General features: G+C 40.7%; 1 protein-coding gene across 3 annotated transcripts; it reads left to right on the forward strand.

The window, feature by feature from the left end:
• Nucleotides 1-641: 641 nt before the first annotated feature.
• Nucleotides 642-11,431, forward strand: gata6 (GATA binding protein 6). Of its 3 annotated transcripts, none has more exons than XM_072669189.1 (7): nucleotides 642-707; nucleotides 1,457-2,361; nucleotides 4,026-4,192; nucleotides 6,301-6,426; nucleotides 6,793-6,880; nucleotides 7,663-7,775; nucleotides 8,778-11,431. In XM_072669189.1, the coding sequence occupies exons 2-7, from the start codon at nucleotides 1,512-1,514 to the stop codon at nucleotides 8,943-8,945; spliced, it is 1,512 nt and encodes a 503-aa protein (XP_072525290.1). In that variant the 5' UTR covers nucleotides 642-707; nucleotides 1,457-1,511; the 3' UTR covers nucleotides 8,946-11,431. The 3 variants fall into 3 exon arrangements, with proteins under 3 accessions (XP_072525290.1, XP_072525292.1, XP_072525291.1); XM_072669190.1 differs by lacking the exon at nucleotides 642-707 and adding an exon at nucleotides 766-824; XM_072669191.1 differs by lacking the exons at nucleotides 7,663-7,775; nucleotides 8,778-11,431 and having other exon boundaries at nucleotides 6,793-6,885.
• The last annotated feature ends 1,938 nt before the right edge of the window (nucleotides 11,432-13,369 follow it).

Here is a 13,369-nt window from a genome sequence, read left to right on the forward strand (position 1 = left end):
CTATTATAGTTGGGTTAGGATATTTGTAGATAAATAATACACACTATTAAAACGTTTTAACACGTTTAAAAATTTTTTACTCATATAAAATGTTTTATTTATTATAATATTTAAAATAACAAACACTAACAAACCAATAACCACTAAAAAAGTGTCCTAAATAAAGGATAAATTTACACGAAAAAAAAAAACAAGCCACCGTCGACTTTCCAGTTTTTCCGACTTGTTTTCCCACCCGTATTCCTACAACCACGCCCCAAGCGTTCCGATTGGCTAGCACCGTCCCGCCCCCTGCTCTGAGACTGGCTACAATTTATCCCCCGCTCAGTATCCCAGACCGTGAAGCGTATTCCGATAAGCCCCGCCCTCCCGCGCTGGGATTGGGGATTGGCTCGCAGCGTTCTACCACCCAATCCCGGCCCAGTGGGCGTGGCTATCCGGAAAGCGAGTGTGTTTGTGTGTGGGGGGGTGGGGGTGGGGAGGGGGTCACAATAACAACGCTTCTAGAAACCGAATCAGCGCTCCCGTCTGAAGAGGCCCCGCCTTCTCTCGTCCAATCGGAAAGGTCGTACGGAAAGACCCCGCCTCCTGGTGAACATTGAGTTGAGAGTCCCAGTAAAAGCTTGCAGTCCAAATTTTTCCTCGAGTCTCGTCACGACATGACTGCCGGACACTGCGAACAGCGGCTCATGGCAAAGCACCAGTAGGTCAGTTTGGGGCTTTTCTTCTTAAACGGACTTTTATTGGCTGTAGGTTCGGTGGGAAAGTTGGGTTTGGTTGCCGGAGTCTTCACCACCGAGAGGAGCCTTCCTTGAACAGTCTGGGTAATGCCTGCTCTTATCTTCTTGAGAGTCTTATCTGGTGGTTATCTCCCTGTTTGAAAGACATACTGCGTTTCGTTTCCTATCTCTTACGCTGGGGGATTTTTTTTCTTCTGAGTTATGATGAAGCTAGAAGGAGAGGGAGGGTTCAGGACTCGGTTCTTCAGTGTGGAGAACCTTCTGTGGAATGAAGGTGCTGCAGCTGGGCTCCGTCATTACTCCCTGAAGTGAAAGTCTTTGGATTTAGTCTTGGATTATTTGTAACGGGCTTGACCTTCATTCCAGTCACTTGCAAAGTGGAGAACCTTCATGAGATGTTGGGTAACATCTTAATAATGTGTTTTTAGAGACAGTATAGTACATTGTGGGTCAGCACTGTGTATAACCCTCAAGAACAAAGGTGCTATGATGGGCTGTGAAGAACCTTTTAAAGGTTTCGAGATATTTAGAGGTTCCTCCAAACCTTAACCTTCTTTATCTTTATTTTTTATGGAGTGTTAAAAGTAAAACTGGTGGTATTATCAATTTTCTCATGTTTAGGAAACTTGGCCTTCAAAGTTCTTGTGAGGAACATCATCAGGTTCCTGCCCGTATCTTCTCTGACCTTCTCAATTTGTCCCATTTCTCATTCACAGGTTGACTTACCTCTCCACCGTTTCCACACACTGTGAGATATCAAAGGGATCCTGGATGGACCTGGGTGACAGCAGCTGGTCCATGGTCAAGCGAGAAGTGTCCAGTAGCCCGGGGTCGCCAGCCGAGCAGAGCTACATACCTGGGGACAGGAGGGACCGTCACGCGTCTGGCGAGCTGAGGTCATGTGTGCCGCCACCGTCGTCTCTAGGGGCAGTGGCAACCAGGCGCCCTGAGGGCAGGCCCCTGCACTCCTACGGTCACTTCGGGCATCCGGTCAACGCCTTGCAGACTTCTGAGGATACTGCGCTCTTCACGGACTTGGACCAGAGCAACAAGCTCATCATTTCGGGTGGAGGGCACAAGGGTGGGCTCATAGTGGACCCCAGCGAAATGTACCAGACCCTGGCCATTGCCCAGACTCAGGCCGCATATGAGTCGCCGTCGGCCAGTTATATGCACTCCAGCCCCAACTCTCCGGTGTACGTGCCCACCTCTCGCGTAGGGCCGATGATACCCAGCCTGCCCTACCTGCAGCCCAGTGTGTCGTCGCAGCCCAGCCATGGGGTCAGCAGTCACCCGGTATGGTCGCAGGCTACTCCCGAAAGCCCGTCGTACAGTGCCGGTAGCCCTCACACCTCCAGCCGCTTTCACTACTCCCCGAGTCCACCCATGAACAACGGCACGTCAAGGGACTCAAGCTACTCGAACCCGCTCAACACCAACAGCCGGGACCAGTACCTGTCCCGGCCCATCAGCGGATCCTACGCCAGCCCGTACCCTCCTTACGTGGGGCCACAGCTGCCACAGCTGTCCCCGGCCTGGCCTGCCGCCCCCTTCGATAACTCCATGCTTCATTCTTTGCAGACCAGGGGAGCACCGCTGTCGATCCGACCAGGGCCTGGAGGTATACTATCAGAAACCTTAAATACTGTGTGTTGGCCTGGTGTGCTTGTGTGTGTGTGTGTGTGTGTGTGTCCTGAAAAAATGCAAAACTGCAAAAATGCAGACACTCCAACATTTCTGCATGATTTAGTTTTTGAGATTTAAACAACCGTGCTATTTTTTTTTACAGTGGTGGTGAATGGCCCCAGCCGTCGCCATGACTACAACACCACTATAGTCATTTTACTCACTATCCAAACCCACCAGTGATCCTACACACGTCTACACACTTTATTTCTATCGTTAAATATTAAATATTAAAGCACTGATCTATTAGAAATCCGAATATATAGGGACTATTTTTCCTTAGCGCCCTGCATGTATCCCTCCACCATGACTGGATTTTAAAAACGCCTAATGCCAAGATCTTCTCAGAAATGATTGCAAATTAATAATTCAGAAAAAATTCAGAGCCGTTTTTATGTAATACCTTCCTCACAGCTTTTACGGACATTTGAGGTGCATATTTTGCCACACAACACCCTACACATATTCCTCCACCACTACATACAATATTTTTTAGGTTATAATAGTCTAAACTCTGTGGTAAAATAGTGCATCAGGCAAAAACAAGGGGCATTAAACTCCAGCTTCCAGGGTTCAATTCACCACCATTGTGAACAATTCTGATTCAGTACGTTTCTCTAAACAGATCATTTCACCAACCTTCTCTGAGTGACTTTACTAAGCTATTTCACTACGCAGAATGTTTTAAATGGTTAAACCGACGTTTAAACATCATCGGACTTATTATTTTAATAAATAAAAACAACTCATTGTAGTAAGAATGTAATTAGGCACCTAATTTAGATTCTTTTATTTTATTATATAATAATTTAGATATTATTATTAAGTGTGAACATGACATTGAGTTTAAACCAACAAACAAACTGCAGGGAGCTTTGTAATGCACCTTTTCAAGCCCTATTTTATTGTAAAATAAAACACACACACATTTCCAACATTTGAAGCCCAGTGGAGTTAGACTTTTCTCCACTGCTGCTCACATCCATTCTCATCTATTTTATTAGACAGGTGTCACATAATATTGGGCTATGGTCAGGGATCGAGCACAGCCCTGGACTGTACTGCGTTTTTAATATTATTCAGTTCTCCACTGACTAAACTTCATCCCTGTCCAGAAAAGCGTGTGTACCGCAGTCAGATTACAGCCGTTTTATTTAGCAATTCATATTTATTGTATTATTAACTATAATCATTTTATTTTCACCAAATATTGTTAAAACAAATACCTTAATAATTAGTGCAAATTACTAATAAACGTTAATATAAAATAATTAGGTGCTATATTTGAAATTGTATTTTAATTGTATCTAAAAATACGATTTAGCATAATTACGAATACACTTAGATCTAATTCATATTTATTTTATTAGAATCATTTCGAATAAAAGCGACTAAATAATAAAATTTAATTTAATTTAAAGCTCGCGCGCGCAGCGGACCCCCGTACTGCAGCTGTACTAGCGGCACTTTGTTGTTTATTATTTAATTAGCCGCAAATGATGTTTTATGGGGTGGTCTCGGTGGTCTCGTGTGTGTGTGTGTGTGAGAGAGAGAGTGTGTGTGTGTGTGTGCTCTAATCTGATGCATCTTCTCCTGCAGACCTGCTGGAGGACGTGCTGGAGGCGCGCGAGTGTGTGAACTGCGGCTCGGTGTCCACCCCGCTGTGGAGGCGCGACGGCACCGGACACTTCCTCTGTAACGCCTGCGGACTCTACAGCAAGATGAACGGACTGAGCCGGCCATTAATCAAACCGCAGAAGCGCATGGTGAGCTCAGCCCCACCAACACACACTCTCTCTCACACACACACACACACACACCACAGTGCACGCGGCTCCTCTTCATACGTCCAGTCACTCTCAGTACAGGACAGGTTTATTGGGCAGGAGATGGCACAGACCAACACGGGCGCACAGCCTTATATAACTGCTGGCATAATTACACAGCAGACTGGAGCCAGTTACAGTACATCATATCAGCCATGCCACATAGCTACAGCTTTATTACCAGATCATAAAACATATTAAAAATTTTCATTTTGTTTTTGCAATTTTTCAACTTTTTAACATCATTGAAACTGTGTCACAAGTTCATGATGAGTGGACCAATAGAAATGCTCCAAAATAACATAAATAAAAGATCTAATTAAATAAATCCTTAAATAAAGTTGGAATTGAGCAGATACAAACATGAGAATGGTGATATATATTTATATATATATATATTATTTTTTTGTTGTTGTTGTTGTTGAAAACATTATATAAATATATATATGAGCTATAAGATAATATCATCAAGTCACTCAGATGCAAAAATGTAAATAAATGACCACTATATACACAATATAAATAATAAAGTATAAAAAGCAATAACTATAAAAATATTATTTACAGTATTTACAATATTATATATAACATTTTATATAAATATATAACTATATATATAATTCATTAATATATAAGTGTAATTATATCACACTACAAAGACACACTTCTGTACATATATTTATATATATATATAAAAAAACATTATATAAATATATATATGAGCTATAAGATAATATCATCCTTTATTAGTCCCACAGAGGGGAAATTCTCAGGGTCGCAGCAGCAGAGGGATAGAAAGTTACACATGTAAATAAATGATCACTATATACACAATATAAATAATAAAAAGCAATAACTATAACAATATTATTTACAGTATTACAGTATTTACAATATTATATATAACGTTTTATATATATATATATAATTCATTAATATATAAGTGTAATTATATCACACTACAAAGACACACTTCTGTACATATATATATATATATATATATATATATATATATATATATATTAAAAAAACATTATATAAATATATATATATGAGCTATAAGATAATATAATCCTTTATTAGTCCCACAGAGGGGAAATTCTCAGGGTCGCAGATAGCAGAGGGATAGCAAGTTACACATGTAAATAAATGATCACTATATACACAATATAAATAATATATAATAAAAAGCAATAACTATAACAATATTATTTACAGTATTACAGTATTTACAATATTATATATAACGTTATATATATATATATATATATATATATATATATATATATATATATATATAATTCATTAATATATAAGTGTAATTATGTCACACTACAAAGGCACACTTCTGTACATATATATATTTATATTATATATTATATATATTTATATATATATTATTTTTGGCTTAATTTTACATATTGCACAAAAATGCACAATGCAAAATGTGGTGTGTACAAGAGTAATTGCACATTAAATACATTATGGTTTCTGTGTTACACTAAAACATGCAGGACAGGTGTCCCTCTTAGATAGATATATCACTGTGGAGCTCTGCACAGCACTGAAGAATCCACAGAAATACCCTTGTATTTATTTAATATAATTGTTATATGTTTAGTATGTATATACTTTTGTCCTGCTGTAGATTAAGGTCCTGACATTTATGCAAATGCCAAATAACCCTGCAGAACCTCCCTGGTATAAAAGGCTGTGCAGCAGAAGGAAAGGCCTGCGCGCGCTGCAATAGCGCTGCAGTAGCGAGAACACCCAGTTCCCTTAGAGACACACTCAGACCTTTAGTACTGCACCCCAGATCCCACCATCAGTCCAAATGGATCTCGGAACCGCCGCTCGCTCGCTCGCAGTGTTTTTATGACGGTAATGAATTAGCGCGCGGTGTCACGCGCCGTTTACCCGGCTTTATTAAACAGCGCGGAGACGCGGCTGGATCTTCACCTTTCACTTCAGCGCTTCCTATGAACAGAGCACGTGATTTTAATTCACCCTGTGTGTGTGTGTGTGTGTGTGTGTGTGTTTGCGCGCAGGCATCATCCCGGCGTCTGGGTCTTTCGTGCGCGAACTGCCAGACCAGCACCACGACCCTGTGGCGCAGGAACGCGGAGGGCGAGCCCGTGTGCAACGCCTGCGGCCTTTACACCAAACTGCACGGGGTAAGAGGAGCTCTGCTCACCTGGACACACACCTGAGCTCAGGCCAGTTCAGTCTGAAACGCCACACTTCAAACAACCACTTACTCATTAGTTACATGGATTATGAATAATTAGCAGATTATGAATAATTAGCAGATTATGAATAATTTGCAGATTATGAATAATTTGCAGATTATGAATAATTAGCAGATTATGAATAATTAATGTATACTGATAAATTAGTGTTACATTTTAAACTCGAAAAAAACAAAACAATTAAGACTGGGATTTAAGGGCTTAATATTAAATAAGGGCTTAAATAATTACATTTTATTTAGTGTTTAATTCTGAATGTGTGTGTGTGTGTGTGTGTGTGTGTTCCATCAGGTGCCAAGACCTTTGGCAATGAAGAAAGAGGGAATTCAGACGAGGAAAAGGAAACCCAAAACCTTGAACAAAACAAAGGGATCATCCGGTTAGTAATGAGACATTTATTATTATTATTATTATTATTATTATTATTTTTTTTTTAATAATAGTATAAATATTATTATATTTAAATAATAATAATAAAATGATATAGTAATAATATAACCATAATAAAGTCATAAAATAATAAAATAATAATATTTATATTTAAAAAATATTAATATTATTAGAAAACATAAACAATCATAGATTAAGTCATTTTATTTTAATATCTTATGAATTTTCTAATACTGATACTACATAAACTTAATCCAAAACATCATATTTTCTATTTTCTACATTTAAAAATGCACATAATTTCCTAATGGTTTGGTGTGAAATTGTCTATAATAAATGTTATGCCTCTAAAAGCCTCCAGAGCTCCCTGAACGTTAATACGCCAAACTGTTATTTACACTACCTGCTGTCTGATGTGAGTTTGTAGAAGCTTTCTGGCTTAAAAATATTTAAAATGTAATTTTAATGTTTTTTTTTAAGTTGAAATAAATGGGGGAGGGATACATGCCGGGTGTTGTGTGGCAAAATAGTCCCCAGTAAAACTATCACTCACCTGTGGGTTCACTGGTTTGCTTTAATGGTAAATGAAATGGCTAATATTTGTGTTGTGGAAATGGAGGCGCCTTCACCGTCCACCACCACTGTAAAGGCAGTGCCACAGTTCAGCTCAGACCCGTCCGGATGACCTCTCTGTTTAGATCTAAGCTCAGGTGAAATAATCAGGGGTTAGTCAGTAAAGTGTTGTTTTTGTATGTTTTGATTGGCCCGCAGGAAGCAGCTCTGTCCCCATGACTCCAACATCATCCTCCTCATCCTCCTCATCCTCCACTCCGGAGGAGAGCTCGAAGAACAGTCCCCCGTCAGCGCAGGTGTCTGTGACCTCGGTAAGTTCGTACGTTAAGGAAGGAAGTCACACCGAGCTGAGTCGAGCTGAGCGATTAATGAATTAATTAATTGATTGATTGATTGATTGATTGATTGATTGTACTTTTGACCTTTGATTACGATTAATGATCGATTAGAGAAGCTGCAGAGTTCTTCTCCATGTTGCCTCCATATCAGACAGTATGGAGTCACGTGACTACACAGTATGTTCAGTAGTGTGTTTTAAAAGGGGGCAGGACATGAGCACACACAGAGGACCAACCTTTGAAGTTCACATTATGTTAATTACTTGTTTTGATCTATTTATTGATTATATACAATTTCAGCAGTCAGCACTTGTACTACCGCCCTCTACAGCATTCCTGCAGCTCCTTAAAAATGCCCATGTCTCAATTTTCCTTCCTTTTTATCGTAGCGACTCCTCAATTCTAGGCTACTGCTTTAAGACAGGGTTGAAACATATTAGCATAACTAATTCAGAGCAGTTCCCCAACCGAAAAAACATCAAACATCAAGCCTTAACCACTTAAAGCCCATATTTAAGTGTGTATGTATTGCTGTGTTTAGGAAATGCTGTTATTTCTGTTCTGCTGTGCCATTTCTACATGTTTGTGTAGTGGATTAGTTTTGTGTAGCAGTCCAGCCCTGATTGATTTGATATACACTATATGTCCAAATATTTCTGGACACCCTTTCTAATGAATACATTCAGCTACTTTAAGTTGCACCCATTGCTGCTGACACGGATGTGTGAATGCTCTCACACACAGTTTGTCTAGTCCCTGTAGAGAGGTACTCGCTGGAGCACTAACCAGGCTTGGGGTAAAGGGGTGTAAAGCCCCCCCAGGGTTTGTGATGGATGGTGGTGCTCCATCCAGTATGTTTGGATGAGATAATCCAAGTTAATTCCATCCTTGATTTCAGTATGTCCACATACTTTTGTCCACATCGTATGTGCTGGTATGTCTAGTCACCTCATGTCGTTTTGTGTTTGGCTCTAGGTGAACTCTTCTGCAATGGTGGGTCCCATAGAAGTCCCAGGTACCACAGGCTCCATAGTCAAGTACCCCGGCCAGGAGGGGCTGTACACAAACGTGGGACTGACGTCCACCGCCGACGTGGCAGCTTCCGTACGAGGGGACACTTGGTGCCCCATGGCCTTGGCCTGACGCTCGCTGTCATGGGCTAGAACCCACCTCGCTGTTCTCTGAACGGATCATCCCTGGCGTCGGCTGCTTCTACCACGGCTGCTTCCGGAGCCGCCCTCCCTTTTTCTGGTCCACGCCCACATCCTTTCTCCGGCTGCAGGTGGAGTTTGTGTGGTTGCGTCGTGCGATTGCTACTACTCCAGTTTTGATTGTTTTTTTTTTTCCGGATTCATCCATGGAATACGCTCTCTGGATGTTTCCGATGGAGACTATGAGTGCCAACAAGCCAGCAGAGGAGGACCTTCACGACGGTGGTCTAGATCCTCATTCCGGATGGGTCCTCAGAAGCCTGCCGGTGGTACTCACACAGCATACGCTGCACTACGAGCGTCGCTCAGAGGAGTACGTGGATCAGAGCGTGGTTTCCTTGTGTACATATTTCTCTGCTAATGGATATTTGTTCCCACCTGGAAAAAGGAGGCTGTTGATTGGATTCAGGCGAGATGAGATGATCTGGACAGGAGACAAATCCGTTCTGTTAGAAACGCTAAGTTCGATTCGTCCGAAACTGGAATTGAAGATGTGCCCAAACCTCCCTTTCCACCCCCATCCATCCTTCCCTCCCTCCCCCCCCTCCATCCCTCCCTCCTTCCTGAATGAATGAATGAAATGTATTTATAGTGCTTCAGTTGTTGCTTATGTTTGTTGCTCGAAATAAAGCGAACTGTCTGTTAGAGTAGGACCGAGGCCTCGCTCCTTGTTTTGAAGTCTCCCTTTTACGAAAAGTATCTTCGTTTGCAGTGTGGCTGCCGATCACTAGTCCGCACACCTTCCACTAAGAAAGCTCTTACTGAATCTGACTGTAATCGTGATGGTTTAATACAGGGTATCAGAATAAAAAGGTTGCTTCTAGCTTTTTGTTTGATTTCGTAAACATGTTGCTACAGATCAGCGGAAAAAAATCTAAATTCTGAATGAGGGACAGAGGCATCGTGAAGTACACGGTACTAGTTTGACTGTGCTGATTTTTTTAATGGACTGAAAGGGCAAATTTTTAATAAGTTTAAATTATAGAAAAGCACAAAAACACAAAACCAGCAACCATTAGAACAAACAGCACTGAGGAGTTCACTCTTTCTGATGCATTTTTTGTTACACAACTGCAAAAGAGGTTTGCTGCAGCATATATATATATATATATATATATATATATATATATATATAGTAGCTGTCATGCAGAACCCTTGTATCTCAATTTTTCCATTTCTTAAATTTTCTGTTTTTCATTTTTTGACATAATGTGAATCAGGCATTCGTTCATGCAGAATTTCATGATGACCAATAGAATTGCTCCAAAAACTTTTATTTTAACATTGACTTGCATTGAAAGCTAAGTTGGCTTTGAAGATACAATGTTTTTGCATGACAGTTACGGTTTATCTTGTCGTTGTAACACATAACTACCTAACTGACAGCATTGCTTTGCAAATGCTAATGAATATTTCTGTTTATTTGTTCATACGATTAAAAAAAAAAAAACAGTTCTAGTAATGTTATATACACTGAAGGAAGGTAAAGGGTTAAAATTTTGTCTTTTTTTAATTTGTACAGAAGCTGTATTTACGATCACTCAGCGACGACGAAAGACAGTGCTTTTTATTAGCCAGAGTTTCGACCACAGATCGTTTTGTTGTGCTGTTGAAATGTCTGTTGTCCCGAGTGGCACAATATACCCATGTTCGCCCTTCATGACGAGCGCCCCTAGCGTAGATATTACACAGTTAACCCCTTTAGGCCTCCTCTGACTTTAAATGGGGTCTAGGGAGCACTAGAAGGACCTGTTTAGGTAACCTCCTGAAGGGGCCGTCCGTCACCTCACTGTGGTGGGAAGGTTTCTGGAAGTTGTTTCTAAGTTAATTAGCTCAGCCAGGACACAGTGTGAATAACACAAGCCACAACCCATCTTCTACTTCTTCTCTTTTACAGCCTTTGGAGTTATTTATTTCTGAAATGTGGTGTGTTTCTTAGAGGTGTTTCTTATGTTATTTTGGATGTAATGTATTTGTATTCTACGGTTGTATTTTTTGGGGCTTAATTTCAATTGAAACGTGTCTGAGTTCTAAAACATTTAGAGCTTCCCTTGTCTTAAGTATAGTTTCTGAGGGTAAATGTCCAGGTTTGATGCAGCTCGGAAAGGTTCGAAAGGACTTGATAAGGATCACAATTGTAACAAAAAGACATTTTGTACTTGTTTTTTCAAATTTTGCAGTGATATCACAGCTCCTTCCCAGCTACTTTATGTGATTTATGAGACACCATGTCTGGTAGAACATCAGCTGAGAGCCCCCGTGTCTACTCCTGCGTAGTGCGTTGAATAGACTGTTGAGTGAGTGTGGCCAACGTGGAATATCGCTGTCCTCGAATCAAGCCGTTTATTTTACTGAAAGTGTCGCAGTCCTCCAGATGAGTTCACCCACACTGGAAAAATAAACAAGAGCAGTAACGTACCTGACTGAGCTTTCTTCTTCTTCTTAATCTTCTTGATATTATAAATTTAAGGAAAAAAAAAGAAAAAAATTATATATATATATAAGCATATAATAGACTCATGATTTATTCACTATATATATATATGGTAAACAATGAATCATGATGAGTCCATATTAGTACATAATATGATATATATAATAAATATGAACTATATATGAACTATATATAATATTGGCCCATCCGTCATGAACTTTGGACACAACATGAAAAACAACTGCCAAATTCATACTATGTCAAAAGGTCTAAAGGCAAAAATAAATAAAAAAATTTATAGAATAAATAAGAATGTGTATATATATATATATATATATATATATATATATATTACTTATATATACATACACACATATGTATATGTGTTTTATTATTTATTTTTTTATTTTTTTATTTTTTAATATATACCAGAAAAGGGTTCTATAAAGTGAGAATGATTCCTTTTGGCTGTTAAATTAAATTATTAAAAAAACACCATGTTCCTTCATAGATAAAAACCATTTAATCGTCTGAATGGTTCTTTGAGTTGTCATGGTTCTCTATTGTACAATCATGTATCTCCAAAACAGCAACTTTACAGAAGACCTTTCAATGGAAGTCAATACTGGATTTCAAGTCATTTTGGAGCATTTCTATTGGTCGATTCATCATCAATAGAACCACCAGATTCACATCATGTTCAGATTCACATCAATACAGTTGTTTTCACTAAAGAACTGTTAAAGAGCTCCCTTTTAAAACCCTCAGCATAATTAAAGAACATCAAGCAATTCTATTCAATCCTTCTCCCAAAACCAGCCGTCAACATCAACATCCACATCAAACCCTCCCTGGCCCTTTCCTCACGATCATCTCCACAGCTCCAGCTCTGCAGTGGCTATTTTACAGCTCCGCTCTGATCTAAGGAAAGGAGAGTTATTGGTTGGCGTGAACTTTGCCTTACAAGCGCGCTGACCTTTGACCTGGGGCTACATTTTGATTTACGACTAATTGACAACATCTTTGCTCCGGCGGATCAGAGGGAGTTATGATGTAACATGGTCTTGTGCTCTCTGCGCTGGCGGAGTGCATTCCTTCACTCAGAGCCGTCTCCACACGCTAGCAGAGCCAGAGAGGGAATAGGCCTCCAGTGTGTGAGCCTCCAGTGTGTGAGCCTCCAGTGTCTGAGCCTCCAGTGTGTGAGCCTCCAGTGTGTGAGCCTCCAGTGTCTGAGCCTCCAGTGTCTGAGCCTCCAGTGTCTGAGCCTCCAGTGTCTGAGCCTCCAGTGTCTGAGCCATTTAAAAAGGTGCACATATTTGTCACTGTACAGTGTACAGCAAAATGTGTCCTCCGCAGTTAACCCATCTGTGGGGAAGGCCTTGCTCAAGGGCCCAACAGTGGCAGCTTGCCGAGCCCAGGAATCGAACCCACAACCCTGTACCCACAAAATGCTAAGCCACCACTGCCCCTTGTGTGGAAACAACTTCGGAAAGTCTCACTGTAGAGTAAGGAGCAAGTCAGGTGTTTAGGCTTGAGGTGGGAACAGGGGGATGTCTTCTGCATTTAACCCATCTGTGGTAGTGAACACACACAGTGACACACAGTGACACACAGTGAACTAGGGGCAGTGAGTACACACACATCCAGAGCGGTGGGCAGCCAACTCCAGCACCCGGGGGGCAGAGAGGGGGAAGGGTCTTGTTCAAGGGCCCAACAGTGGCAGCTTGTGGAGCCCGGGTATCGAACCCACAACCCTGTGATCAATAGCCTGGAGCTCTAACCGCTGAGCCACCACTGCCCCCAAAATTGTTCCTGGACGTACAGTTCTAGGAAAAGTTTAAGCAAGGCCATTTCTTTGCCATACACTTCTACAAAGGATTCGGATCGGATCAAAACTGGTTCTTTTATGGCATCTCTCAAAG

The sequence above is a fragment of the Salminus brasiliensis genome, chromosome 23 (assembly GCF_030463535.1).
Source record: "Salminus brasiliensis chromosome 23, fSalBra1.hap2, whole genome shotgun sequence".
Taxonomy (NCBI): domain Eukaryota; kingdom Metazoa; phylum Chordata; class Actinopteri; order Characiformes; family Bryconidae; genus Salminus; species Salminus brasiliensis.